The sequence below is a fragment of the Girardinichthys multiradiatus genome, chromosome 12 (assembly GCF_021462225.1).
Source record: "Girardinichthys multiradiatus isolate DD_20200921_A chromosome 12, DD_fGirMul_XY1, whole genome shotgun sequence".
In the NCBI taxonomy this organism is placed as follows: Eukaryota; Metazoa; Chordata; class Actinopteri; order Cyprinodontiformes; family Goodeidae; genus Girardinichthys; species Girardinichthys multiradiatus.
In genome coordinates this window covers 35034522-35062424 of record NC_061805.1, presented here as the reverse complement: position 1 = coordinate 35062424, position 27903 = coordinate 35034522, and the positions used below count along the sequence as shown (strand labels likewise).

General features: G+C 38.9%; 1 protein-coding gene across 1 annotated transcript; it reads right to left on the bottom strand.

Moving 5' to 3' along the window:
• Nucleotides 1-1737: 1737 nt before the first annotated feature.
• On the bottom strand, nucleotides 1738-23050 carry LOC124877963 (versican core protein-like). The gene is made up of 8 exons (XM_047381630.1): nucleotides 16055-23050; nucleotides 15850-15963; nucleotides 15651-15764; nucleotides 8402-8560; nucleotides 8033-8115; nucleotides 4738-4882; nucleotides 3894-4076; nucleotides 1738-3786 (listed from the first exon to the last, which is right to left on the bottom strand). Exons 1-8 carry the CDS (start codon nucleotides 22977-22979, stop codon nucleotides 3632-3634), a joined length of 7878 nt encoding a protein of 2625 aa, XP_047237586.1. The 5' UTR covers nucleotides 22980-23050; the 3' UTR covers nucleotides 1738-3631.
• Between the last annotated feature and the right edge of the window lie 4853 nt (nucleotides 23051-27903).

The following is a 27903-nucleotide window of genomic DNA, read 5'->3' as shown; positions in this document are numbered from 1 at the left end:
AGCGCAATTCTAGAAATTTAAGATGGTTTAGGATGCTGACATAGTGTCCTCTTTCTTTCAGCCTTCAGCATGGACCAAAAAAGTAGGCACCACTATGGAAAAAACAGCAATGGAAATGTTCACCAAGCAGGTCGAGTGGAGTGGAACCAGGCTAAATCAAGCCAGTGGAAAAATGGCATTAGTGATATACAGTTTTCTTCCAAAAGTATTTACACTTTGTATTCTGTCACATTACAAACACAAACATCAACATGAGAGACCAATACAAAGTCGTGCCGAATTGTAAAGAGAGGGCATTTAAAAAAAAAAACTACCAATAAGATTTTGAAAGAAGTGGAGATCATTTTTCATTTTAGCCGTTTTCACTATGATACCACAAAAGAATATCTAGTACCATCAATTGCCTTCAGAACTCACCTAATTAGTAATGAGAGGTTAAAAAAAAAGATAGCAAGTGACACATGTAGGAAAAGGTGTTCTAATGACATGAGACAAAATCTTATTTTTTTTGCCTACAAGCAAAATGTCATGTGTGTTGGAAAACTAATATTGTGCATCACTCTAGCACACCATTACTCTGGTACACCATCCCTATTGTATAACATGGTGGTAGCCGCATCATGCATTGGGAATTTATTTCTTTATTCCTGAACAGGAAAGCTAGTCCCAGATCGAAAGATAACTGAATACTAATGCATGACATATGTTTTCAGATACGATTAGTAAAAACAAATAGAATCTGAATCTGAACAAGCTATGGATTATTTTTCTTCCACTTTATACGTATGCAGTACTTTGTGCAGGGCTGTCACATAAAATATCCGATACATTAAAGTTGTAAAGTGGCAAAAATGTGAAATGTGAGTGGCAAAATGTGAAAAAGTTAACAAAATATGAATATTTTTTCGGGGCACTATAAATGTACGCCAAACGTTACAGATCTTTAGAAAATACGTTTTATACAATTTTCAGCACAATTGTTTAGAATCTATTTATATGTCATCAAACAGTCATAACCAAATACTGCTTTTTCATATATGAAAGCTTTTCATCATTTGGTTTGAACAGACAGGCAAATAAAGATGCAACAGCAACACTAACGTTTTTATTTAGTTTCCCTCCAATAAAAATGTGATGGAAGCTTTTCAGTAAGCCTGCTGACGCAACGCTTCCCAAACTCTACATTTTACAGAAATGTGATCATGAATGACTCAAAAACAACACTTTACATGAGGCTAATATCTGCGTTGTTCGTCAACACCTAGAAGGCAGGAACAGCTTGGGTGCATTTCCTTTCTAAATGAAAACTGGAAATCTTGTTAAACCACAGTGAAAACTACACAGCCAGAGGGGGTCTGGGATTTTCCATTGTGACATCTGCCTTTCATGAGTCCAGATTGCCAGTCTGACACTCTCTGGGCCGCCTGGAGAAGTCTTTAATCACAAGTTAAGTTTTGTTTAGTTGCAAACAGAGCTTTCACAGTGAAAAACATCAGTTATGTTAAGTTGCGCAAAGTTTGCATCAACCAGTTTAACCCGGTAATGGTGTGCTGTGACAGCAATGAAATTGTGAACCTAAAAATGATTTTAATATGAGAGGGCGGGGAGTTCTGATTAAAGATAACATTGTTAAAAGGCATTTTCTTCCCACTAATGTAACTTTGATTCCTTTATAACAGTGTAGTGCAGCATAGACTTGCACTGCTTGAAATATTATTGAATTTGAAAGATACAGAATTGCTGTTAAAAACACCATTGATTTTATTTTTCTTGAATTCACATAAAGTTAAAATCTTAATAGCATGTTTACCATACTGTGTTATGCACGCAGGGAAGAAGCACATGGATTAAAGTCAAGCAGCACCACCTGATGGTGAAATCCCTCAGTGTCTGTCCAATCAATATTTTAAGAATGCAGTAAACAAATTTAAAACAGCTAATTCCATTAATGCTGAAACAACATAGAAAGAGCATAACTAAATATCAAACATTCATATATTTATTTGGATCTTTGCTGAATTAAAGCAAGAAAAACAGTTTAATCTCTTAAAAATAAAAAATAAAACACAAACACCCCATACATTCACATTGTGAAGTAGAGCAAATTTAACAAAATGCTATATAAATATAAAATAGTATTATGTGCACAACAGAGCAAAACGTACTTAAACATTCACAGCCAGACCAAATAAAGCAACATTGCTCTAACAGATATGTTGCAGACATATATTCACATGTACAAATTTATTTTGTCAATATCACAGAACACAATTATTGCTTATGTTGTCCTCCATATCCTTTGGTCCACTGTGGTATTAAAGGATGTTAAAGGACATATAAACTGATTATATTGCGCAAGATGAGTACGTTTCTGTCTTTATTGCATCAGGTTTTGACATGTTGAGCATGTCTTGTCTTTTGTTGAACATACAAACACACATATGAAGAGCCCTGCTAGGACCAGTGACATCAACACGTTACTTGTCAGTATAAAATACATGAGGAGATAAAAAGCAGCTTGAAAATAAATTATTTGCATCTCTTCCACCATAACAGCTTTAGTGTTCAAGTCTCTGAGTGTTTCACAAAAATACATTCTCTCAATTTGTCTTTGTTGTGTAGCGAAAGCAGTGAAGCGCAGTAAAAAAAAAAGTCAAAGGACCCATGAAAGAAAAACACATGCTAGGCTAAAATACAAAACAAGACTCTCATGTGTTACTCTTAACAGCACAGTATAAATGTAAAAATGCTGTACCAAAGGATTGTGAGCTGGAATTAATTCAGGCTGCTTGAGGTACACATTTTGAAACAGAAGGACATCCGTTTCTGTCTGTGTTTAAAGGTTTTGTCAATAAGTACTCAGAGAGGAATCTTTCAAAACTGTTGCATGCATACATGACTCGAAAAGTATCTAACAAATATTGCTTGTTATATAAGCAGAAACAGGGAAAGCTGGAAGATTGGACCTCTGAAAGCTACCACCACAAAGATGTTTCCTGCTGAGAACTGGGCTACGTACTGTTATTGGCTGTGAAAAAGCTTTCAAACAATGTTTTCAAGCCTTTTTACTCTCTGTTGGTAAAGATTGAAGAGATTTTAGACATTAATAAAAAATAAAAAAAATACTAATGCATTGTTCTCATATTTAGCCCTATTTGCATTCTGAGAAGAGTTAGACCTGATGTCATGTAATGCATTTGCTCAAAAGTGTAAGAATATATATTTATGTTCATAGATCCATGCATTCCAGCATTACATAGGACAACAAAATTAATAATACACTGTATTATTCAATGTTCTTTCTGTATATATGGAACACTTGTACTGACTTTAAATAGCACAGTTGGTGTACAAATGTGACAGCAATAATGAATGTTTCATTTAATAATAACATTGCATTTCCAGAAGCCAGCTGAAAGAGTTTGTTCTCGCTGTGAGTGTAGCGGTGTCGAAATGAAACGTCATGTAAAAATGTTTAGAAGACACTTCATAAGATTTCGTCGTCATCCAAAATGCGAACAATGTGCAGGCTATTCTCTTGGTTTCCTTTATGTGCTTTTTTAAATGTGCTTTTATTCTGGTCCTCTTGTCTTACAATCATCAAGCGAGTGTTCTTGATTTCGCTCAGAAATCATTGCGTTCTCCTCTTATGTACAATTCTGTCTCTCATAACCATGTAGCGTTGGCGATGGCCCGAGGTCTCATCCTGCCATTTTTTAAAATTATTGATGCTGTACAGAGTATGGGGTTGATGTCTCCTTATGAAGGACCTCTGATAGCTCGATGCTAAAAAAAAAGAGAAAATAAACATATTTATAACTCCAAAATAAGACAATTTCAAGATCTTGAGCAAGATGGTTTTTTTTTGCAGGAGTAATAATTGCTGTACTTACGGCTTACGCAAGTCATTTTAGGTGTATCCCATCGCCCATCGCCACGACAGCGGATGGTTGGAATATGTCTCTGAATGAAGCCTGTTCGACACTGGTACCTCACCAACGTGTTGATTTCATACCTCTCACGCTTTCTACCAAAGGTACGTGCATTTTCAATCACAGGGGGCTGGCTACAGGCCACTGGGGAAGGAAAGGATGACATAACTTAAATAAGGAAACAATCAAGCAAAATGTGTTTGTAGCATATTAAAAATATTTTCTTCCTGCATAAAGACATAGCCTGTGCAAATAAATGCACAATCTAACTGATATATGTACTAGGCATGGGCTATGTTGCTGCACACTGCTGGCCAGCTGCTTAAAGAAGGTTCCAACACTTTTCCTGGACAACACGGAAACTAAGGTCTGCACAATCCATTACTCTTAACATTGTAACGCAGTATCAAAGTTACAGTTGGCAAGCTACAGGCAGCATGTCTCTTAAATAGCTGACTGCACAGTAGCTACCACAGTGGATCACCTGATTATTAGCCAGCTAATATCAACTTGTTAGACTTCCAGTGTTACTCTTTAAGATGCAAAAGGGCATAAAAACTTTATTATGGCACTTAAAAAAAACAACTACTAACAACAAGGTTGTTTATTTTATATGATGGATTAAATTTATAGATAAAAGTGGTAATGGTGCATCTCAATAAACTAGAATATCAATCAATGTTATATTTTTATAGTAGCAGGTAGATTATTATTTTCCTGTTTTGACATAAACAACTAGATGGTACAATACATTATTATTTATTTTTGTGTAAATTATGTGGCATAAAAAGCTTTTTATCTTTACCTGTGCCTTTTTTGCATGTGAAAGTTAGATGATAGTTGCAAGGGACGTCATTCCACTGGCCGTCCTCGTGCCAAATCATCACTACACAGTCTTCTCCAGATGAGAAGAAGTTGTCAGGCTGGTTGGGCCTCCAGTTTTCATATTGCTGAAAATAGAGCAAAGAATTACATGTGATGTTGTGTGCCTCAATTAAACTTCCCAGTATCTCTGTGCAAGTCAGTGTTAAGGATTTTCCAAACACTGCACGTTTTATTGCAAATCTCAGGTGAAGAGGGTGTTGTCTTCTGCTATACTGTCCATAAAGACATCATGCTGTTGATAGAGTTGCACCCAATCTAAACTTATGAGAGCCAGCAGGCTTTTTTTAATTAAACACACAGCTTGATACCCACTAAGCTTACAGATGTACAATTACGACCACGCATACACTCCCTTTTCATTAACAAAGACTGCTTTTTCTGAGCGGCGGTTCGCAATCAGTGCAATTTGATTAATGTCCACAAGAGGGGGGAGCTGGATCTCTGTGGGTAAACCCATTAACAATCACAACAAACATTTGAATGAGACTCCAAAACTTAGCGAGGTAGAATGGCATAAATAAGCTAAGAATGTCTAAAATCTGCTTCAAAGTTGTTTGTTTTACAAATCCTGCACTTTGGTACAATATAAAAAAACAGTTGGGTGTTATCATTCTCAACTAAAATTTTCCCTAGCGCCACATATCGTCACATACTGATGTGACTTTATCTCCATGTTATGTTTGGTATTTATGTTATTGCACTATGCATGTTTTTGTGAACATTTTCATCAGGCAGTTTGCATGTCTATGATTTCAAGTGTGTTCCTGCCAACAAAAAGCAATACATGTACATATGAGCATCCATGCTGTATACACACAGCTGTGAAGCTGTGGGCAATTCAGGCTGCATTTGATGCTAACTGTAGTCTTTCAGCATGATCTAGGTTCAAACACTTTCTTCAAAGCTGTGAACCCCCCTCCTCCCACTCACACACTCTCCTGCCATCACGCCTCAAGGCTCTGCTGCTCTGTCATTATGGTTAACAAACGTAGTCTGACTTCCTGCTCTGCTCACCTTAGCCCAACAAATGGTTGACCCGTCAACGGCCTGACTAGTCTGCATCTCAATGGAGAAATTCAAACAAACTCTATAACCTGATCTAAACACGCATTCAAAGATGTTTCAACAAGTGTCTTCTCTGTGCTGTATTTTAGCCTTAATAGAGTTTATCTGGTATTCACAAGTAAATACTACTTCACAATTTTAAACTGTCTTGTTATTTATTTGGATTCAGTTGAGTTGACCACCCACCTAAGCCCCTGGGGTGCTTCTAGAGAGATTTCCCCCCTTCTAGCTAAAGCAGGTGCTGTCCATCTGTCTGTTTGGTGGCCCTTCCCCCGTCTGACTGCCTGCTAGCTGGGTTGTCTCAGGAGGGAGATGGGATAAAGAGGGACCATAAACGTCCACGCCTGCCAGAACCCTCTACACAACGTCATTCACAGCCTCATCACCTCTTAATTGGTCTGTGCTTATCTGTTAACCCTCAGGCATTCTTTCAGCTTCCTCTTTACTTCTGTTTTTGGGGGATCATCATATCAGTCCCAACAACAAAGATGGAGACTGTAATTAGGCTTTATTCTGTCAGGTGAAGGGAATGTTCAGTAGAAATAAGCATTGCAGCAAACATACACTTAAACTGTCTTGCAAAAGTATTCATACTCCTTGGAAACTTTTTTTAAGAAAAAGTAGCAGACATTTTTATTTACAAATTAAAATTAGAAAATTGTATTGTGCATTTATATTCAGCTCAGAAAGTCAATACTTTGTACAACCATATTTCACTGCATTTATAGCTGCAAATCTTTTGGTATATCTTTCTATATAGGCCAAACATTTTTATTTTGGTCTCATCTGACTGCAGCACCACCTTCCACATATTTGCTGGGTCCCCTACATAGCTTATGGCAAACTGTAAATGAGACCACTCTTAAAATTAACATTCGTGGAGTACATAAAGGTGTTGTACACCACACAGTCTGTTTTAAATTGCTGCCATATGTTACCAATTAGAGCTTAGTCTGGACTTGGACTGGGCCATCGTAACAGATGACCCTTTGATCTGAACCATGCCATTGTACCTATGGCTGCAGACTTAGGATCACTGTCCTGCTAGAAAGTGATTTCCTGCCCTGGTCTCAAATGTTTTGCAGCCTCTAACATGCCTCCTTTAGAGTTTGCCCTGTATTTAGTTCCATCTATCTTCCCATCAACTCTGACCTGTGTCCCTCTCCCTTCTGAAGAAAAGCATTTCCTCAGCATGATGCTGCCATCACTATGTTTTAGAGTGGGGATGGTGTGTGCGAAGTGATATGCAGTGTTAACACATCACTTTGCTTTTCTGAGACACAATGTTTTGCATGTAAGCATGTGGATCCTTCTCTGATTAATGCTCTCCTTGGCCAGACTGTCAGCTTAAGTGATTGGCTTAGTGACATTTTTTGAAGCTAAGGAAGTTTTTTATGAGCTAACTCTGTTTTAAACATCTCCATAACTTTATCCCTGGCCTGTCTGCTGTGTTTGGTCTTCATGATGCTCCAAAATATGTTCTCTAATAAATCTCTGAGGCCTTCAACAGAACAGCTTTACTTATACTAAGATTGAACTACACAGAAGTGGACACCCTTTACTATTTAGGTTACAGAAGTAAATTTGTTGAAATGTATTTTATTTAGGGGATTCATAGTAAAAGGAGAATAGAAATTAGATTTTGTTTTTATTTTTATTTTTAAAAAACTTTGAAGACTATGTATAATTTTTTTTGCTTTACAATTATCTAAAGCTTTGGATTAAAGTCATAAAAATACATTTTGTGGTTTGCGATAGTAACTTACAAAATTTGAAACAAGCTGAATACTTTTGCAAGGCACTGTATATGCTATTTTCTAAACACTCCTTTCATGAAAGATGAGCCTTTATTTACTTGCTTACTCTTTCACCCTGTGAGATACTGGAGCAACTAATTTCCACACAGTGGAATTACACTCATTGACTGATTTAGTGGTGCCTTACAGCCTGCTCTACATCAGCTTTATTGCTGGTGTAGTCACAGGGCGTAGGGACACAAGGTGGAGGAAAGTGCGTCATTAGAAAGTCGCCAGAGCTCACTTAAAGGAGTTACTCTTCCTAGATGACTGAATCTGTCACCTCCATCACTTCCAAATATTTACACTGCCATGTTTGGGGAGATCATCATATGTCACAAAGCAGCATCTTACCACAGGGCTGCCATCGGTCCAGCGGAAGTCGTTGTCAAACATCTTATCATTCAGGCCAACCCACTGGTAGTCCTGTCCAAGACCTGCAATTTAGGAGAGATAAAAACAGAAGGCAATATTACTCTTTTATATTCTCCTCATTCTCAGACTGTGCTGTTACAAAAAGCAAATAATAAAATAAAGATATCACAGGCATTTTCACTGCCTAAATCATTTATCTCCTTCTTGCTACTGTTTTGAACTTTTATTGTGCTCTTATCAGATTACTTGTGTTGTTTCCCTTTTGTCATGAACATCAACCACCTTAATGAATCAAAGCATGCTAATGTACTTATTAGGGATTATCTACCAGAACAAACTTCTGCTTACGGTTGACAAATTGTTGCTCTTCGTGGGACAGGATGCTGGTAAGATGAGCTCCCTGCATGCGGCACTCTCGCTCTGCGGCATCCCAGCCCTTCCTCTGAGGGAAGAATTTGTAGCAATGGCCCTGAAACTTGTGCCAACCATAGTCACATGTTTCAGTGTCTGACAGAAGAAAAAAATGAGATGGAGTTTTAGTGTTCAAAAATTATTGGATTTATATTTTAACAGCCTCTTTCAGTCAAACATAAATCTCCATCAGTGCTAGAACGTTTTGAGGGCAGAATAGATTAGGTCAATTAGGCCCTTCAGGGCTGCAGTTATCTCTGATACTGTTTGTAAATAAAAAGGAAATACGAAATTAACTATTCCAGTGTAGTCTCAAAAACTTGGATAACATTAAACTAGAGTGATTCATTTCACAGTGTTTCTTCACATCTCCTATGTGAAAAACCATAAAAACAAATTGATTACAACTTAAACAGAAAGGCAGCTATTGTTGCATGAATCAGTGAGCTAAGCTATAGCTATTTAGTTAATGTAAAACTGAAGTGAGTTTTGAAATGTATAAAATGTTTAAAATGTCTGTATGTTTGTCCTTAGATTTTAATAGGTAGAAACATTCTTCTTTATCATATTCATTGATTCTTTGTGTATATTAATTCAGTGAGGCTCAGTTACATGCACTATATTTCCAAAACTATTGGGATCACTTTACCAAATCAATAAATTATTTTGTTTCAATCCCTTCCATAGATGCAGGTGTATAACGTTTGTGGAGAAACTTGACTGACCTGCAGAGTCCTGACCTCAACCTTCCTTAACACATTTGGGATAAATTAGAGCAGAGGCTGCAATTCTGTTTTTCTCATCTAACTATAAATATACTCCTAAACCTTGTGGAAGATGTTTACAGATTAGTTAAAGTTGCTACTGCTAGCAATAGTGCGTCCATCAACAAATTGGACCTCATGGGTTAAGAATAGGATGTCAGTATATGTATATTTAAAAGTAAACAGACAAATACTTTTAGCAATGTAGTGTATATATGCACTGATTCTCATTCTCAATCTGAAATTCCTCAAATAAAAAAATCAATAGGGAGAGGTAAAAAACATTACACATCAATTTCAAAATTCTAGGTTTTTGTGACATCAAAAATAAATACCATATGTATCAATTTTAAGCTGATCCAACCTTAATTGTGACAAATATCCTGTTAGGTTCACCTGAAAAACAAGCACATCTGTTTGGGGCGGGGGCTATTGCAACAAGCTTGGACAATCTTACATTGAAACTTTGTCAAATCACCTTTTGTTTCAATTTTAGCATTCAGTCTTCTTTGTTATGAGTCTGTCAGCATCCCACATTTTGACTTTCCATTTTTCCACTTTGCAAAAGTTTGATAAATCTGTTAGAGTGGAATGACAATGTGCATCTATGTTGTATTCGATTGTCCACAGCTCTCTTCATATGACTCAACCGATTTTCAGTCAGATTTAGGCCTGGACTTTGGCTAAGTCATTCCAAAATCTGAAATTTCTTCTGGTGGAGCCATTTTTGTCGTGATTTGGAAGTAAGCCTGAACTTGCTATAATGCATGAAATAATTTACATCTTCATGTTTAGATGAAGATGTAATTCATCAAAAGATTAATTAAAATAACTGTTTTTTGGAACTGTGTGTAATTTTCTCTGACTTCACAAAAACTGCAGCTCCATCTGAATGAAATTAACCGGAAATATTTATGGTAGGTATGATGTTCCTTTTAGTTATGTGCAGTGCCATTTCCATGTACCTTTTAGTATAGTTATCTAAAAGTTTGGTTCCTTCAGACCATAACACATTCTCCAAAAATGTTTCGGCAGACTTAAGCCAGGAATGGAATACAGTAGATGGTTGTTACATGTAGAAAATAATAGTCTAGCTGAAGCTCCTACATGACTATTGACTTTGGCAACGTCTCTGACCAGTTGCCGCCTTGTTTTTTCAATTTGGAAAATAGAAAAAAAAATGATATTTCTATTTACTATGATAGAACGAAATCTATTGTACTCTTCTCATGACTAACTTTTGTAAAATAAGAATTAATTTTCAGTGCTTTTGTTACCTGTTTGAATTTTGGCTTGAGTTACAGGAAGCAAATTATCAAATGTCAAGAAAATCCTTCTCGGACAAATGAACGGCATTCCAGACTCATTAGCTTCTTTTCAAATGATGACATCTATAAACTCAAGAAGGCTGAATGTTGAAATGAAATCCAAAGGTCTTTGATCAATGTTTTAGTTTAAGCATGTCCACAGGTACTATATGCATCCAGATTATTGCACTTATTTTATTTTTGTATTCCCTCTCCCAACCAATTTGTTTGTTTTTCAGTTGGATTCTACAGGATATATGACACATTAAAGGTGGGCAAGGTTTCAAAATTAACTATAATGAATCAGATATATAAGTCAGAAAACCCTGGAATTCTGACAGGGCTTGCATGACACTGTATGTATCTCTGCTTCGAAAAAAAAAAATTCTTACCAAGAGAAACAACAGATATCACAAACCAGGAGTGTTACAAAAGTACTCTGTTGTTCTTCCATGAGCAAGTTTTTCCCTTTCTCATTTGGCTACATATCTCCATACAGCTGTGTATGGGTACATAATATGGGTGGGAATCCCAGAAGAGTTATCCGTACAAAATGTAGGGCGTAGGCAAGTAAGAAGAAATCATCCGTAGTGTTTTTTCCTTTGCACTGAAGGGATTATGACGATTTACATTGATACCCAGCTAACTCCAAGGAGCATTAAAATCATTTTTGAGTCTAACTGTTCAATATTGATATGATGGGTTGTAACTTGAAGTCTAGCAGCCCCTAATGAACCAATCAGTGTTCTAAATAAGCCCAACTTTTGCAGTTCATGTTTCATAACTGAGAAAGATAACCCAGTGGTAATCATGTAGAGAACTTTTATAAATGGACTTTAATGCCTCAAACAACCATTTTTAAAAAGAAAGCAAATTATTATTTAAAGTTACAATACTAATGTAGTGGCTAGTCTTTGTGGGGCAACTGTGGCTCAGGTGGTAGGAGTTCGTCCTGTAACCGGTTTAATGGTAGCATCGCTTCTGTCATTCTGCCCCAGGGTAGCTGTGGCTACAATGTAGTCTACCACTATGAATGGGTGGATGTCTGATTGTAGTGTAAAGCTCTTTGGGGGTCTCTGGGGACTTGATAAAGCGCTATACAAGTGAAAGCCATTTGGGTAGATAATAGGAGACCAACCAGTGTGAGCAAAAAGTCTTAAAATTAAAACTCTCAAATAATTTTTTTTTAAGGAAGGGTGGAAAGTCCTGACTGAACCAGTCATCGGTGACGAGAAACAAATGCTGCTTGAAATAGTATCGCATGGTATAATCATTCTGACATGTACATTTCTAATCTGAGGGACAAAGGAACAAGCTAATCAAGTTTGTGTTGAGTTACAGCAATCTGTGATGGACACAGCATGTTGTTGTTTACCCCGCAGAAAAACAGAAGTAAAAATAACGTGTAGAAACTTTGCATGCTGCATCTTTACATACGTTTAACAATGGCTGCACACACTTCTTTTTTAAAAGATCTGCTTAAATGTTTTACCTTAATGTGTTGCTTAGTGTCATCACTTTAACAACAAGCAACACTTTTTGTGTTCATTGGATTTATTATCTGCTGCCATGATAAAATCGTTTTTCCTAGGTCCCTTTATCAATTTCCATGTTAGCAGTTGTGTTCATTTCATACCTGACCTTTTGGGGTACAAAAATAAATCAATTACCAGTGTCTTTAGATCAATTCATGGACCATTTTTATGCAAATATTTAGGGAAATTTCATATTTCAGCATGCTCTGTCATGATTAGGGGATGATGTAAAAAAAAATACAAAGCCTTCATTTGGTTAGGGTCACTTTTACATTGCACCTTAGAAAGAGGACAAAACCAACTGGACAATGTCATAAAGTTTCAGCATCTGCAATTTGGGAAGCAATCACAAGATGCTTGGCCAACATAAACAGCAAGCTGTATGGCAAGCCATTTTAACATTTAATCAACACCAGATTCCTTTTTGAAATATAGATGTCCAAAATGATTGTTTATCCAAGTAAGAATTTAATTTCAACTATCCTTCCTAGTATACGAAGAATGCACTTGTATATAGGTTCATCTACAAACTCAAAACCCATGAATGGAAAATGTAAAATCATTTGTTGCTGAAAGACTGACATTTCAGATAGTTTATTGTGGATAGAAAGAATCCCATTTTAGATATCTGAAATGTTTCATTTTATGAGGAAGAACTGGTTTATGAATATATGGTCAAAATATCCTCCTTTTCCATCAAATATTAATCTATCTTGCCGTAATTTTAACAAAAGGAAAAAAGTGACAGCACAACGTGCTGCTAAGTCACACAGATCCCGTGCGAGAATGAAAGAAAAAACATATATCACACATGTTTATAAATTATACATATAATCAATGTCACTTCATCCCTTTGGCTCACTTGCTCTCTTTGGTCAGACGGATACTCTCTTTGCTTTTCTACTCTAAGCAAACAAACAGCACCAGTGTTAACTTCCAAGTGAAGTGGGACCCACATTTTCAGCTAACAGGTTTTGGGTTGTTTGGTCTGCACCATAATTCAGATAAGCTTTCACATCTGCCTAAAACAGATTATTGAATGAAATACAGGGGTTGGACAATGAAACTGAAACACCTGTCATTTTAGTGTGGGAGGTTTCATGGCTAAATTGGACCAGCCTGGTAGCCAGTCTTCATTGATTGCACATTGCACCAGTAAGAGCAGAGTGTGAAGGTTCAATTAGCAGGGTAAGAGCACAGTTTTGCTCAAAATATTGAAATGCACACAACATTATGGGTGACATACCAGAGTTCAAAAGAGGACAAATTGTTGGCGCATCTGTGACCAAGACAGCAAGTCTTTGTGATGTATCAAGAGCCACGGTATCCAGGGTAATGTCAGCATACCACCAAGAAGGACGAACCACATCCAACAGTATTAACTGTGGATGCAAGAGGAAGCTGTCTGAAAGGGATGTTCGGGTACTAACCCGGATTGTATCCAAAAAACATAAAACCACGGCTGCCCAAATCATGGCAGAATTAAATGTGCACCTCAACTCTCCTGTTTCCACCAGAACTGTCCGTCGGCAGCTCCACAGGGTCAATATACACGGCCAGGCTGCTATAGCCAAACCTTTGGTCACTCATGCCAATGCCAAACGTCGGTTTCAATGGTGCAAGGAGCGCAAATCTTGGGCTGTGGACAATGTGAAACATGTATTGTTCTCTGATGAGTCCACCTTTACTGTTTTCCCCACATCCGGGAGAGTTACGGTGTGGAGAAGCCCCAAAGAAGCGTACCACCCAGACTGTTGCATGCCCAGAGTGAAGCATGGGGGTGGATCAGTGATGGTTTGGGCTGCCATATCATGGCATTCCCTTGGCCCAATACTTGTGCTAGATGGGCGCGTCACTGCCAAGGACTACCGAACCATTCTTGAGGACCATGTGCATCCAATGGTTCAAACATTGTATCCTGAAGGTGGTGCTGTGTATCAGGATGACAATGCACCAATACACAGCAAGACTGGTGAAAGATTGGTTTGATTAACATGAAAGTGAAGTTGAACATCTCCCATGGCCTGCACAGTCACCAGATCTAAATATTATTGAGCCACTTTGGGGTGTTTTGGAGGAGCGAGTCAGGAAACGTTTTCCTCCACCAGTATCACGTAGTGACCTGGCCACTATCCTGCAAGAAGAATGGCTTAAAATCTCTCTGGCCACTGTGCAGGACTTGTATATGTCATTCCCAAGACGAATTGACGCTGTATCGGCCACAAAAGGAGGCCCTACACTATACTATTAAATTATTGTGGTCTAAAACCAGGTGTTTCAGTTTCATTGTCCAACCCCTGTAACTCCAGTTAATTTAACATGGACCAAACCTTTAAGTGTAAAAGTTATTTAAAGTAATTTTCTATGCCATTCCTACAGTCTAAATAGTCTATAGTATGTAAATGTGTCAGACTCCAACACATAATATGTACCAACAGAAGGCAGTTCATTTTTATTTTGAATAAACTAAGGTTCATAATCATATTAGTCAACTGGCCCAATCAAAATTGCAATAGAAAAAAGGTGCAACTTGAAATCTTCAGAGAAATAATGTGCATTTTACTGAATTTCAAGGTGAAATTTGGGCCTTTTAATTTTTACTTCTTTTCATGATTAATCAAAATTAACTAAGACAAATAGATTGATAGACAACGCTCTGGTACCTGGGCATAAAAAGGTATGTTTAGGGGTATAAAACAGATTTTTTCATTATGCTTTTTTCAATATTTAATAGCCTGCATACCCCAGAACAATTTGAATCCATTTTCGGATGCACAAATTTAATGGGGTCCAACTTATTTAGCAATCTAACTGTCATTTCCCTAAACACTTTAAAGTTAAATTGTCACACTTAACAATCTCAATTTCTGTAATAGCATATGCAGACAATATATCAACTATCTATTTCTGACATCAAGGAGGGTTAAATCTTTTCAAATAATATGCAAAACAAATCTTGAGGCACCAATTCACAGAGAAAAAAGTGATTGTGATTGTATTCATCGCTCAGCTAATGACTGGCAAGAATGTAAGACAATCCTTAGCTCATCATTAGCTAAACATTTCAGTGTGTTCCTATGGGGTTAGAAGTATGTGTAGTTTAAGTTTCAACATATGACCTTAAAAAGAAACTGTACAAAAATTATTTAACCTATCATGTCATGTAAACCTCATTTAATTATTTCATTGGTTGATTTATAAAGCACTTTAACATATCCAATCAAGCAGAACAAAGTGCGCAACAAAAGAAAGACAAAACTTACTAAAAGTCAGGAGAACAGTAATAAAAACCTCTTTCATCAGTTTACATGTAGAACAGAAGAAAAGAAGACATCACATTTGTTGCACAACCTTATCTAAAAAAGGAAAGGCCACTGGTTCAAACTGTTCAAATACAGCTAAACAGCAGGAGCAACAGAGAGATCTACAGCAGTAGATGAGCTACTGACAGCCTAAACCTCAGTCTAAACAGTAAGATGAATAATTGCAGGCAGTTGTAATTGTAATGGACCGGGTTTTTTAGGAATGAAAACATGTAGACAGAGAAAAAAGTTTAGGAGAGACACTCTTATGAGCTTACCTTCCTCACAGTAAAGCCCAGAATAGCTTGGCAGACACACACATGTGAAGGAGGCCAGCCCATCAACACATGTGCCTCCATTACTGCACGGGTTTGATTGGCACTCATCAATATCTTTGTAGGAAATACAGTAAATACAAAAACAGTCAAATCTCTAGTTTATGTGATATGTAATATCTATTATTAATCAATATTGCACCTGTTTCACACTGATGACCAGTGAACCCAGGAGAACAGCTACATGAATAGATGCTGCCACTCTTGAAGCAAGATCCTCCATTCAGACAAATGTTTTCTTGACATGAATACATTTCTGTTGAGTAAAAAACATGAACACTTACTTAAAGTACTCTGAGCATAAATACTTTTTTGTATTTGGTCACAGGACCTTGAATAAAGCGTACCTGGAATTTCTACAGTCTCGCCGACAACTGTGTGGCCCAAATCAAGTCTTATTGGGGCAGAGGTGGTTGTTTCTTCTTCTTCTATTGATGTTTCTCTTCCATTAAGGGACGGGGATGTTGATATTTCATTGTATTGTTGTTCTTTTTCCTCAAAAAAGGATGATGGTTGGGTGGCTAAAGATCTAACTAACTCTAGCTCATTTTGTGTTTGTCTTGTTGATGTTGTTGTTAATGCTCCATGGATACTCGTGGTAGTTGAAATACCAGCTGTACTCGTCATTTTTGATGTTGCTGTATCGTTGTACTGAGGAACTGATTGAACAAAATTCTGATCTCCTGCACCATAGTCTGGGGGTGGATAATCATTTTCAGTGTGAAAGCTACCACGTGGAGATGATGGTTGTGCGTCATGAGATAGTTTTGGCACAACTGTCACATTACTTTCAAAACCAGAAGCAGCTCGAGTCACATAATAACTACTATGTTGAAACGAGGTTGATTCTGCAACCTGACCTGCTTTATGACTTGCAGACATAGGGTAAGTTGTGGAGTGTGATAAATCTTCAGCCGAAGGGTCTGGTTGGAGGCTGTTTGGCTTTGTGATCTCTGACCTCACTTGTTCAAATGAATTTTGAGAAGTTGGTACAGGGGACATAGTTGTGTGAAATTGAATTAAATAGTCAGATGACGCTGGAGATAAAATGGGAGTAGTGTCAAAGGAAACATGTGTACCTGAAACTTCAGTAGCTGAAGATTTATTATCATCATGGGGTTGTCTAGTAGATGGCCATGAGATTTTATCAGTCATACCAGGTATTTTGGATATGGACGAAGAAGGAACTAATTTATTTTTTTTAGTTGTAGCAGAGAAAGTAGTTTGGGCTGTATGTACACTGAGGGTTTCTTTAGAGTTTGAATGTCTGGACTCAGTAGTAGCTGGAGTTGATGATGGTGACAAAAAGTTTTCAATTCCTTTACTGAATGTAGAAACACCTCCTATGGGGGATAATGTTGAAGTGGGCAGGGAATACTTTGAAAATCTTGAGACAAAGGAGGAATCAATGGATGTAACTGGATCTGCAGTTACTGGTGAAGAAGTAAAAACAGGAGCACTGAAAGTTCCTGAGCCTTCTTGTTCTTCTCCTAAGTCCACCTGTTGTGTCATTGTAATTGTTGTGTCACCCCTAACTTCAGACTCAGGAGATTTAGAGTCATCAGACAGTCCCCAAGTTTGCATGGCCATTGCTGTTCTGAGTTTCTCTGTGCCAAAAATGGAAGATCCATTAGTTTTTTTAGTACCTGTAGATGTGCTTTTAAGAGTTGCTGGACCATGACCTGAACTATCTTTTTCCTTAAACATTGACACTGAGGAAACTGAGCGAACAGTACTGCTGAAAAACAACTCAGCTGGCTTCTCAGCCACAGTAGTGGAAGCTGTCACCAATTCCAAAAATAATGTTGAGGGGAGGGTGGTAAACGTGACAGAATCAGTAGCATCAGCCTCAGTGTTCTGGAGATGTTTTACATCCAAAGTTGTTTTGGGTTTCATAAAAGAACTTGAAACTTGTCCAAATGTTGACTCGCTGGGGTTAGCATCTGAACAGTCTTCCTCAATGGAAGAATCACCTTCACTGCCAGGCTCAGCAAAGTAAGTCTCTCTGTTTGTCGTAAGTGGAGCTTGAGCTGAGGACAACAATTCTTTACAAGGTTGTGTACCAGAATGGCTTGTCAATAATCCACTCTCACTCTCATCTGTTTCAGCTTCATCTGTCACAGTAAAATAGTCATTTTGAGATTTTGTGGTCAGCTCAGTGTACTTTGCATTGGATACGCTTGTTGCAATTGTTGCTCGGACAGATAATTCTACAATGGGTCGCTGTGCCACTGTTTGCATTTCCAGAGGTACATCATCTGTATACCCAGATGCTTCATCGCCCGAGTTCTCTACCTCAGTTGAATCATCATTTTCTAACTCAGGGTCTGAGGATATCCCCATTTTATTGGTGGAAGAAAAAGAAGTAGCATCGGTGGATAATTGTGTCATGACCTCAAAGGATGACTGGAATAAAACATTTTTATCGGACTGATATTTTGTCTGAGTCACACCTTTGTGGCTCTCATCTTTTGTAGCTGATGTAATATTGCTCTGGTGAGAAGCAGAAATGGGGATTGGGGTTAATTTCTCAGTACTAAAGAGAGATGCTGATATGGAAATTTGAGAATTTACAATATTTGATGTATTCTGAGACGAGCCTGTGGACAGTACTGGTCTGACTGTGCTGCTCACTGAGGACACTCCAGCTGTTGTGCTTGATGTGATAACAGAAGAAGAGGCAATAGGAACTGAACCATCCCCACCATAAAGGTTTGATCCCAAGATTGGGTTGACAACTGTGCTAGGGGGACTGACAGTTGTTTTACTGAGGACAGGTAAAGAGTTAGCTGTACTGCTGCTGTACTCTGTTTTTTCTTCTGTCTGTGTTAAGACTGTGAAAAGTGAGGGACCGACATAAAATTCTGTAAATTTACTTGTGCTCTCCTGATCTGTTACTGAAGAAGCTGAACTTCCTTTTACAGTTGCTGACTCTTGATGGGACTGGGAGGTGGTGACAATCTCTTTTGTTTCAGGAGACCCCAATGTTGGCTTCTTTGTACTGGAAAATGATGAAGCTGGTGTGGCAGCAGTTTTCGAACTATTACTTGTTTCTGGTGGTTGTGACACTGTAAATGATGGAGACATTTCTTTTTCAGGAGACACAGATGTTAATTTCACTACACCATGAACTGATGAAGCTGAGAAGACAGTTGGTTTTAAAGTGTCACTTTTCAAAGATGTGTCTGATGTTGTGACTGATGGAGACTCTTTGAACAACGCTGGGGATGCAGTAGCAACGGTCACTAATGACTTGCTGGTAAAATCTGCAGAGCCTTCTCCAGAACCTTCAGCATCTGTTATTATTTGGACTGCCATTGTTTCAGGAGATTGTGTTGTCTCGGTAATGTGAACAGATGAAGATAATTCTGTAACTGTAGAGACTGGTGTGAACATGTCAGTAGTTTGGTCTCCTGAAAAGTCTTCTTCTACTGGAGAACTGACAGAAGAACTTTCTGTTCTAGCTGTGACTGTGGAAAGGGAAGATGTTATTGTTTGAACTGTTTGAATACTGTAATCAACCTCAACTAGCAGAGCTGTTGTCTTCTCTGTGCTGAGCAATGAAGAACCTGTAGGAGATGCCATGTGTATGCTAGATGTTTCAATTGTGGGCTTACTTGTCCTCTCTTCATTTGTTACTGGAGTTCTTGAACTTTCCTCTGGCATGACTGACTTTCGCTCAGACGTAGCAGTAGAGAAAGTCTGAGGTGTTTCAGGGGACACCGATGTTGGTTCCTCTGGGATGTGGAGTTCTGAAGCTGAAGTACCAATTGTTTTTGAAGTATCGGTTGTTTCAGCTTTTCTTGATGCTGAGACTGATGAAGAAAGAATATTAAAGGCTGAAGAGCTAGCCGTACCTTTAGTGACAGGTGTGTCAGTAGATTTAGTGATGTTTTCACCAGAAATATCTTCAGCTGTGAACACAAAGGTTGATGCTGCTTCAGGGGATGTTGTTGTGTCTGTTGTTGTGTCAATGCTGTACAGAGTTGAAGATGAACCAATAACGGTAATAAATGACTTGAACGGGTCTGTAATTGTGGATCCAGAACCGTCCTCATCTTTTGCAGTAGTGAGAGAAAATGTCTCTTCCTTTTCAGTAATAGATGAAATTGAAGGGATGGTTTTCTTTTCTGTGGAATATTTATCAACTTCCTCTGCTGTTGTTGTCTCTGGACTGATTAACGAGGAACCCGTTGGAGATACCAGGTGTTTGCTAGACATTTCACTGGGGTATTCACTGGTATATTGATTTGTGCTCCCTTTATCTGTAATGGCAAAAGTTGAAGTTTCCAATGATGTTGCAGACTCGTCTTTAAATTGGGTTGTGGTAAACGCCTGTTTTGTTTCAGGAGATATCACTGTTGGTTTCACTGTGCTGTGGAGTAATGCATCTGGGGTAACAGTAGTTGTTGAAACATCCCTTGTTTCAGATGTGTATGATGCTGAGGCTGAAGGTGACTTTGTACTTATTGTTGAAAAAACTGCTGTTGTCTTAATTGACTGGTCAGTGACATCAGAAAGTGTTTGTCCAGACGTTTCAGCAACTGGGACAATGAGAAGTGTAGCTGTGTCAGGTTGGATACTTGTTCCATTGATTAAAGGAATGGACTCCACCATTGTAGGCTTTGTATCATAATCTTCATACTGATGATAAACAGTAGCGGATGATGAGACTGATGGAGTAATTGCTGAACCTGTTAACGGGGTCATGGGTTTACCCTCAGAGACCGGAGAAATGGACTGCTCTTCTGTTAAAAGAGACATGAGTGTTTCATCTGTTTTAGGTTGCTCTGTGGTGAAAAGTGAGTGAGATGATGGTGGGACAGAACTGTATTCAACTGACATTTCATCTTCCAAAGAAGTTGTCTGGATATGAATGATTGGTGTTTGGGCAGAAGAACTTGTTCTATCTTCTGGTGAAGCAGTAAATTCTTCGGTTCCATGAGAAAGAGATGGAAGTGCTGAGGAGCTACGTTGTTCTGGTGTTTCTGAATCTCCCTCAAACTGACTTGTGGTAACAACATGTTCTTTTTCAGGAGACACAGATGTTAATTTCACTACACCATGAACTGATGAAGCTGAGAAGACAGTTGGTTTTAAAGTGTCACTTTTCAAAGATGTGTCTGATGTTGTGACTGATGGAGACTCTTTGAACAACGCTGGGGATGCAGTAGCAACGGTCACTAATGACTTGCTGGTAAAATCTGCAGAGCCTTCTCCAGAACCTTCAGCATCTGTGATTATTTGGACTGCCATTGTTTCAGGAGATTGTGTTGTCTCGGTAATGTGAACAGATGAAGATAATTCTGTAACTGTAGAGACTGGTGTGAACATGTCAGTAGTTTGGTCTCCTGAAAAGTCTTCTTCTACTGGAGAACTGACAGAAGAACTTTCTGTTCTAGCTGTGACTGTGGAAAGGGAAGATGTCATTGTTTGAACTGTTTGAATACTGTAATCAACCTCAACTAGCAGAGCTGTTGTCTTCTCTGTGCTGAGCAATGAAGAACCTGTAGGAGATGCCATGTGTATGCTAGATGTTTCAATTGTGGGCTTACTTGTCCTCTCTTCATTTGTTACTGGAGTTCTTGAACTTTCCTCTGGCATGACTGACTTTCGCTCAGACGTAGCAGTAGAGAAAGTCTGAGGTGTTTCAGGGGACACCGATATTGGTTCCTCTGGGATGTGGAGTTCTGAAGCTGAAGTATCAATTGTTTTTGAAGTATCGGTTGTTTCAGCTTTTCTTGATGCTGAGACTGATGAAGAAAGAATATTAAAGGCTGAAGAGCTAGCCGTACCTTTAGTGACAGGTGTGTCAGTAGATTTAGTGATGTTTTCACCAGAAATATCTTCAGCTGTGAACACAAAGGTTGATGCTGCTTCAGGGGATGTTGTTGTGTCTGTTGTTGTGTCAATGCTGTACAGAGTTGAAGATGAACCAATAACGGTAATAAATGACTTGAACGGGTCTGTAATTGTGGATCCAGAACCGTCCTCATCTTTTGCAGTAGTGAGAGAAAATGTCTCTTCCTTTTCAGTAATAGATGAAATTGAAGGGATGGTTTTCTTTTCTGTGGAATATTTATCAACTTCCTCTGCTGTTGTTGTCTCTGGACTGATTAACGAGGAACCCGTTGGAGATACCAGGTGTTTGCTAGACATTTCACTGGGGTATTCACTGGTATATTGATTTGTGCTCCCTTTATCTGTAATGGCAAAAGTTGAAGTTTCCAATGATGTTGCAGACTCGTCTTTAAATTGGGTTGTGGTAAACGCCTGTTTTGTTTCAGGAGATATCACTGTTGGTTTCACTGTGCTGTGGAGTAATGCATCTGGGGTAACAGTAGTTGTTGAAACATCCCTTGTTTCAGATGTGTATGATGCTGAGGCTGAAGGTGACTTTGTACTTATTGTTGAAAAAACTGCTGTTGTCTTAATTGACTGGTCAGTGACATCAGAAAGTGTTTGTCCAGACGTTTCAGCAACTGGGACAATGAGAAGTGTAGCTGTGTCAGGTTGGATACTTGTTCCATTGATTAAAGGAATGGACTCCACCATTGTAGGCTTTGTATCATAATCTTCATACTGATGATAAACAGTAGCGGATGATGAGACTGATGGAGTAATTGCTGAACCTGTTAACGGGGTCATGGGTTTACCCTCAGAGACCGGAGAAATGGACTGCTCTTCTGTTAAAAGAGACATGAGTGTTTCATCTGTTTTAGGTTGCTCTGTGGTGAAAAGTGAGTGAGATGATGGTGGGATAGAACTGTATTCAACTGACATTTCATCTTCCAAAGAAGTTGTCTGGATATGAATGATTGGTGTTTGGGCAGAAGAACTTGTTCTATCTTCTGGTGAAGCAGTAAATTCTTCGGTTCCATGAGAAAGAGATGGAAGTGCTGAGGAGCTACGTTGTTCTGGTGTTTCTGAATCTCCCTCAAACTGACTTGTGGTAACAACATGTTCTTTTTCAGGAGACACAGATGTTAATTTCACTACACCATGAACTGATGAAGCTGAGAAGACAGTTGGTTTTAAAGTGTCACTTTTCAAAGATGTGTCTGATGTTGTGACTGATGGAGACTCTTTGAACAACGCTGGGGATGCAGTAGCAACGGTCACTAATGACTTGCTGGTAAAATCTGCAGAGCCTTCTCCAGAACCTTCAGCATCTGTGATTATTTGGACTCCCATTGTTTCAGGAGATTGTGTTGTCTCGGTAATGTGAACAGATGAAGATAATTCTGTAACTGTAGAGACTGGTGTGAACATATCAGTAGTTTGGTCTCCTGAAAAGTCTTCTTCTACTGGAGAACTGACAGAAGAACTTTCTGTTCTAGCTGTGACTGTGGAAAGTGAAGATGTCATTGTTTGAACTGTTTGAATACTGTAATCAACCTCAACTAGCAGAGCTGTTGTCTTCTCTGTGCTGAGCAATGAAGAACCTGTAGGAGATGCCATGTGTATGCTAGATGTTTCAATTGTGGGCTTACTTGTCCTCTCTTCATTTGTTACTGGAGTTCTTGAACTTTCCTCTGGCATGACTGACTTTCGCTCAGACGTAGCAGTAGAGAAAGTCTGAGGTGTTTCAGGGGACACCGATGTTGGTTCCTCTGGGATGTGGAGTTCTGAAGCTGAAGTACCAATTGTTTTTGAAGTATCGGTTGTTTCAGCTTTTCTTGATGCTGAGACTGATGAAGAAAGAATATTAAAGGCTGAAGAGCTAGCCGTACCTTTAGTGACAGGTGTGTCAGTAGATTTAGTGATGTTTTCACCAGAAATATCTTCAGCTGTGAACACAAAGGTTGATGCTGCTTCAGGGGATGTTGTTGTGTCTGTTGTTGTGTCAATGCTGTACAGAGTTGAAGATGAACCAATAACGGTAATAAATGACTTGAACGGGTCTGTAATTGTGGATCCAGAACCGTCCTCATCTTTTGCAGTAGTGAGAGAAAATGTCTCTTCCTTTTCAGTAATAGATGAAATTGAAGGGATGGTTTTCTTTTCTGTGGAATATTTATCAACTTCCTCTGCTGTTGTTGTCTCTGGACTGATTAACGAGGAACCCGTTGGAGATACCAGGTGTTTGCTAGACATTTCACTGGGGTATTCACTGGTATATTGATTTGTGCTCCCTTTATCTGTAATGGCAAAAGTTGAAGTTTCCAATGATGTTGCAGACTCGTCTTTAAATTGGGTTGTGGTAAACGCCTGTTTTGTTTCAGGAGATATCACTGTTGGTTTCACTGTGCTGTGGAGTAATGCATCTGGGGTAACAGTAGTTGTTGAAACATCCCTTGTTTCAGATGTGTATGATGCTGAGGCTGAAGGTGACTTTGTACTTATTGTTGAAAAAACTGCTGTTGTCTTAATTGACTGGTCAGTGACATCAGAAAGTGTTTGTCCAGACGTTTCAGCAACTGGGACAATGAGAAGTGTAGCTGTGTCAGGTTGGATACTTGTTCCATTGATTAAAGGAATGGACTCCACCATTGTAGGCTTTGTATCATAATCTTCATACTGATGATAAACAGTAGCGGATGATGAGACTGATGGAGTAATTGCTGAACCTGTTAACGGGGTCATGGGTTTACCCTCAGAGACCGGAGAAATGGACTGCTCTTCTGTTAAAAGAGACATGAGTGTTTCATCTGTTTTAGGTTGCTCTGTGGTGAAAAGTGAGTGAGATGATGGTGGGACAGAACTGTATTCAACTGACATTTCATCTTCCAAAGAAGTTGTCTGGATATGAATGATTGGTGTTTGGGCAGAAGAACTTGTTCTATCTTCTGGTGAAGCAGTAAATTCTTCGGTTCCATGAGAAAGAGATGGAAGTGCTGAGGAGCTACGTTGTTCTGGTGTTTCTGAATCTCCCTCAAACTGACTTGTGGTAACAACATGTTCTTTTTCAGGAGACACAGATGTTAATTTCACTACACCATGAACTGATGAAGCTGAGAAGACAGTTGGTTTTAAAGTGTCACTTTTCAAAGATGTGTCTGATGTTGTGACTGATGGAGACTCTTTGAACAACGCTGGGGATGCAGTAGCAACGGTCACTAATGACCTGCTGGTAAAATCTGCAGAGCCTTCTCCAGAACCTTCAGCATCTGTGATTATTTGGACTGCCATTGTTTCAGGAGATTGTGTTGTCTCGGTAATGTGAACAGATGAAGATAATTCTGTAACTGTAGAGACTGGTGTGAACATGTCAGTAGTTTGGTCTCCTGAAAAGTCTTCTTCTACTGGAGAACTGACAGAAGAACTTTCTGTTCTAGCTGTGACTGTGGAAAGGGAAGATGTCATTGTTTGAACTGTTTGAATACTGTAATCAACCTCAACTAGCAGAGCTGTTGTCTTCTCTGTGCTGAGCAATGAAGAACCTGTAGGAGATGCCATGTGTATGCTAGATGTTTCAATTGTGGGCTTACTTGTCCTCTCTTCATTTGTTACTGGAGTTCTTGAACTTTCCTCTGGCATGACTGACGTTCGCTCAGACGTAGCAGTAGAGAAAGTCTGAGGTGTTTCAGGGGACACCGATGTTGGTTCCTCTGGGATGTGGAGTTCTGAAGCTGAAGTACCAATTGTTTTTGAAGTATCGGTTGTTTCAGCTTTTCTTGATGCTGAGACTGATGAAGAAAGAATATTAAAGGCTGAAGAGCTAGCCGTACCTTTAGTGACAGGTGTGTCAGTAGATTTAGTGATGTTTTCACCAGAAATATCTTCAGCTGTGAACACAAAGGTTGATGCTGCTTCAGGGGATGTTGTTGTGTCTGTTGTTGTGTCAATGCTGTACAGAGTTGAAGATGAACCAATAACGGTAATAAATGACTTGAACGGGTCTGTAATTGTGGATCCAGAACCGTCCTCATCTTTTGCAGTAGTGAGAGAAAATGTCTCTTCCTTTTCAGTAATAGATGAAATTGAAGGGATGGTTTTCTTTTCTGTGGAATATTTATCAACTTCCTCTGCTGTTGTTGTCTCTGGACTGATTAACAAGGAACCCGTTGGAGATACCAGGTGTTTGCTAGACATTTCACTGGGGTATTCACTGGTATATTGATTTGTGCTCCCTTTATCTGTAATGGCAAAAGTTGAAGTTTCCAATGATGTTGCAGACTCGTCTTTAAATTGGGTTGTGGTAAACGCCTGTTTTGTTTCAGGAGATATCACTGTTGGTTTCACTGTGCTGTGGAGTAATGCATCTGGGGTAACAGTAGTTGTTGAAACATCCCTTGTTTCAGATGTGTATGATGCTGAGGCTGAAGGTGACTTTGTACTTATTGTTGAAAAAACTGCTGTTGTCTTAATTGACTGGTCAGTGACATCAGAAAGTGTTTGTCCAGACGTTTCAGCAACTGGGACAATGAGAAGTGTAGCTGTGTCAGGTTGGATACTTGTTCCATTGATTAAAGGAATGGACTCCACCATTGTAGGCTTTGTATCATAATCTTCATACTGATGATAAACAGTAGCGGATGATGAGACTGATGGAGTAATTGCTGAACCTGTTAACGGGGTCATGGGTTTACCCTCAGAGACCGGAGAAATGGACTGCTCTTCTGTTAAAAGAGACATGAGTGTTTCATCTGTTTTAGGTTGCTCTGTGGTGAAAAGTGAGTGAGATGATGGTGGGATAGAACTGTATTCAACTGACATTTCATCTTCCAAAGAAGTTGTCTGGATATGAATGATTGGTGTTTGGGCAGAAGAACTTGTTCTATCTTCTGGTGAAGCAGTAAATTCTTCGGTTCCATGAGAAAGAGATGGAAGTGCTGAGGAGCTACGTTGTTCTGGTGTTTCTGAATCTCCCTCAAACTGACTTGTGGTAACAACATGTTCTTTTTCAGGAGACACAGATGTTAATTTCACTACACCATGAACTGATGAAGCTGAGAAGACAGTTGGTTTTAAAGTGTCACTTTTCAAAGATGTGTCTGATGTTGTGACTGATGGAGACTCTTTGAACAACGCTGGGGATGCAGTAGCAACGGTCACTAATGACCTTGCTGGTAAAATCTGCAGAGCCTTCTCCAGAACCTTCAGCATCTGTGATTATTTGGACTCCCATTGTTTCAGGAGATTGTGTTGTCTCGGTAATGTGAACAGATGAAGATAATTCTGTAACTGTAGAGACTGGTGTGAACATATCAGTAGTTTGGTCTCCTGAAAAGTCTTCTTCTACTGGAGAACTGACAGAAGAACTTTCTGTTCTAGCTGTGACTGTGGAAAGGGAAGATGTCATTGTTTGAACTGTTTGAATACTGTAATCAACCTCAACTAGCAGAGCTGTTGTCTTCTCTGTGCTGAGCAATGAAGAACCTGTAGGAGATGCCATGTGTATGCTAGATGTTTCAATTGTGGGCTTACTTGTCCTCTCTTCATTTGTTACTGGAGTTCTTGAACTTTCCTCTGGCATGACTGACTTTCGCTCAGACGTAGCAGTAGAGAAAGTCTGAGGTGTTTCAGGGGACACCGATGTTGGTTCCTCTGGGATGTGGAGTTCTGAAGCTGAAGTACCAATTGTTTTTGAAGTATCGGTTGTTTCAGCTTTTCTTGATGCTGAGACTGATGAAGAAAGAATATTAAAGGCTGAAGAGCTAGCCGTACCTTTAGTGACAGGTGTGTCAGTAGATTTAGTGATGTTTTCACCAGAAATATCTTCAGCTGTGAACACAAAGGTTGATGCTGCTTCAGGGGATGTTGTTGTGTCTGTTGTTGTGTCAATGCTGTACAGAGTTGAAGATGAACCAATAACGGTAATAAATGACTTAACGGGTCTGTAATTGTGGATCCAGAACCGTCCTCATCTTTTGCAGTAGTGAGAGAAAATGTCTCTTCCTTTTCAGTAATAGATGAAATTGAAGGGATGGTTTTCTTTTCTGTGGAATATTTATCAACTTCCTCTGCTGTTGTTGTCTCTGGACTGATTAACGAGGAACCCGTTGGAGATACCAGGTGTTTGCTAGACATTTCACTGGGGTATTCACTGGTATATTGATTTGTGCTCCCTTTATCTGTAATGGCAAAAGTTGAAGTTTCCAATGATGTTGCAGACTCGTCTTTAAATTGGGTTGTGGTAAACGCCTGTTTTGTTTCAGGAGATATCACTGTTGGTTTCACTGTGCTGTGGAGTAATGCATCTGGGGTAACAGTAGTTGTTGAAACATCCCTTGTTTCAGATGTGTATGATGCT

Coding starts and splice junctions, on each gene's coding strand:
- LOC124877963 (XM_047381630.1), bottom strand. CDS start 22,979: ATGTTCACACCAGTCTCTACAGTTACAGAATTATCTTCATCTGTTCAC. Junction 15,765..15,849: donor TGGTCATCAGTGTGAAACAG/GTGCAATATTGA, acceptor TTTCCTACAAAG/ATATTGATGAGTGCCAATCA. Junction 4,077..4,737: donor CACATGCAAAAAAGGCACAG/GTAAAGATAAAA, acceptor TTCCTTCCCCAG/TGGCCTGTAGCCAGCCCCCT.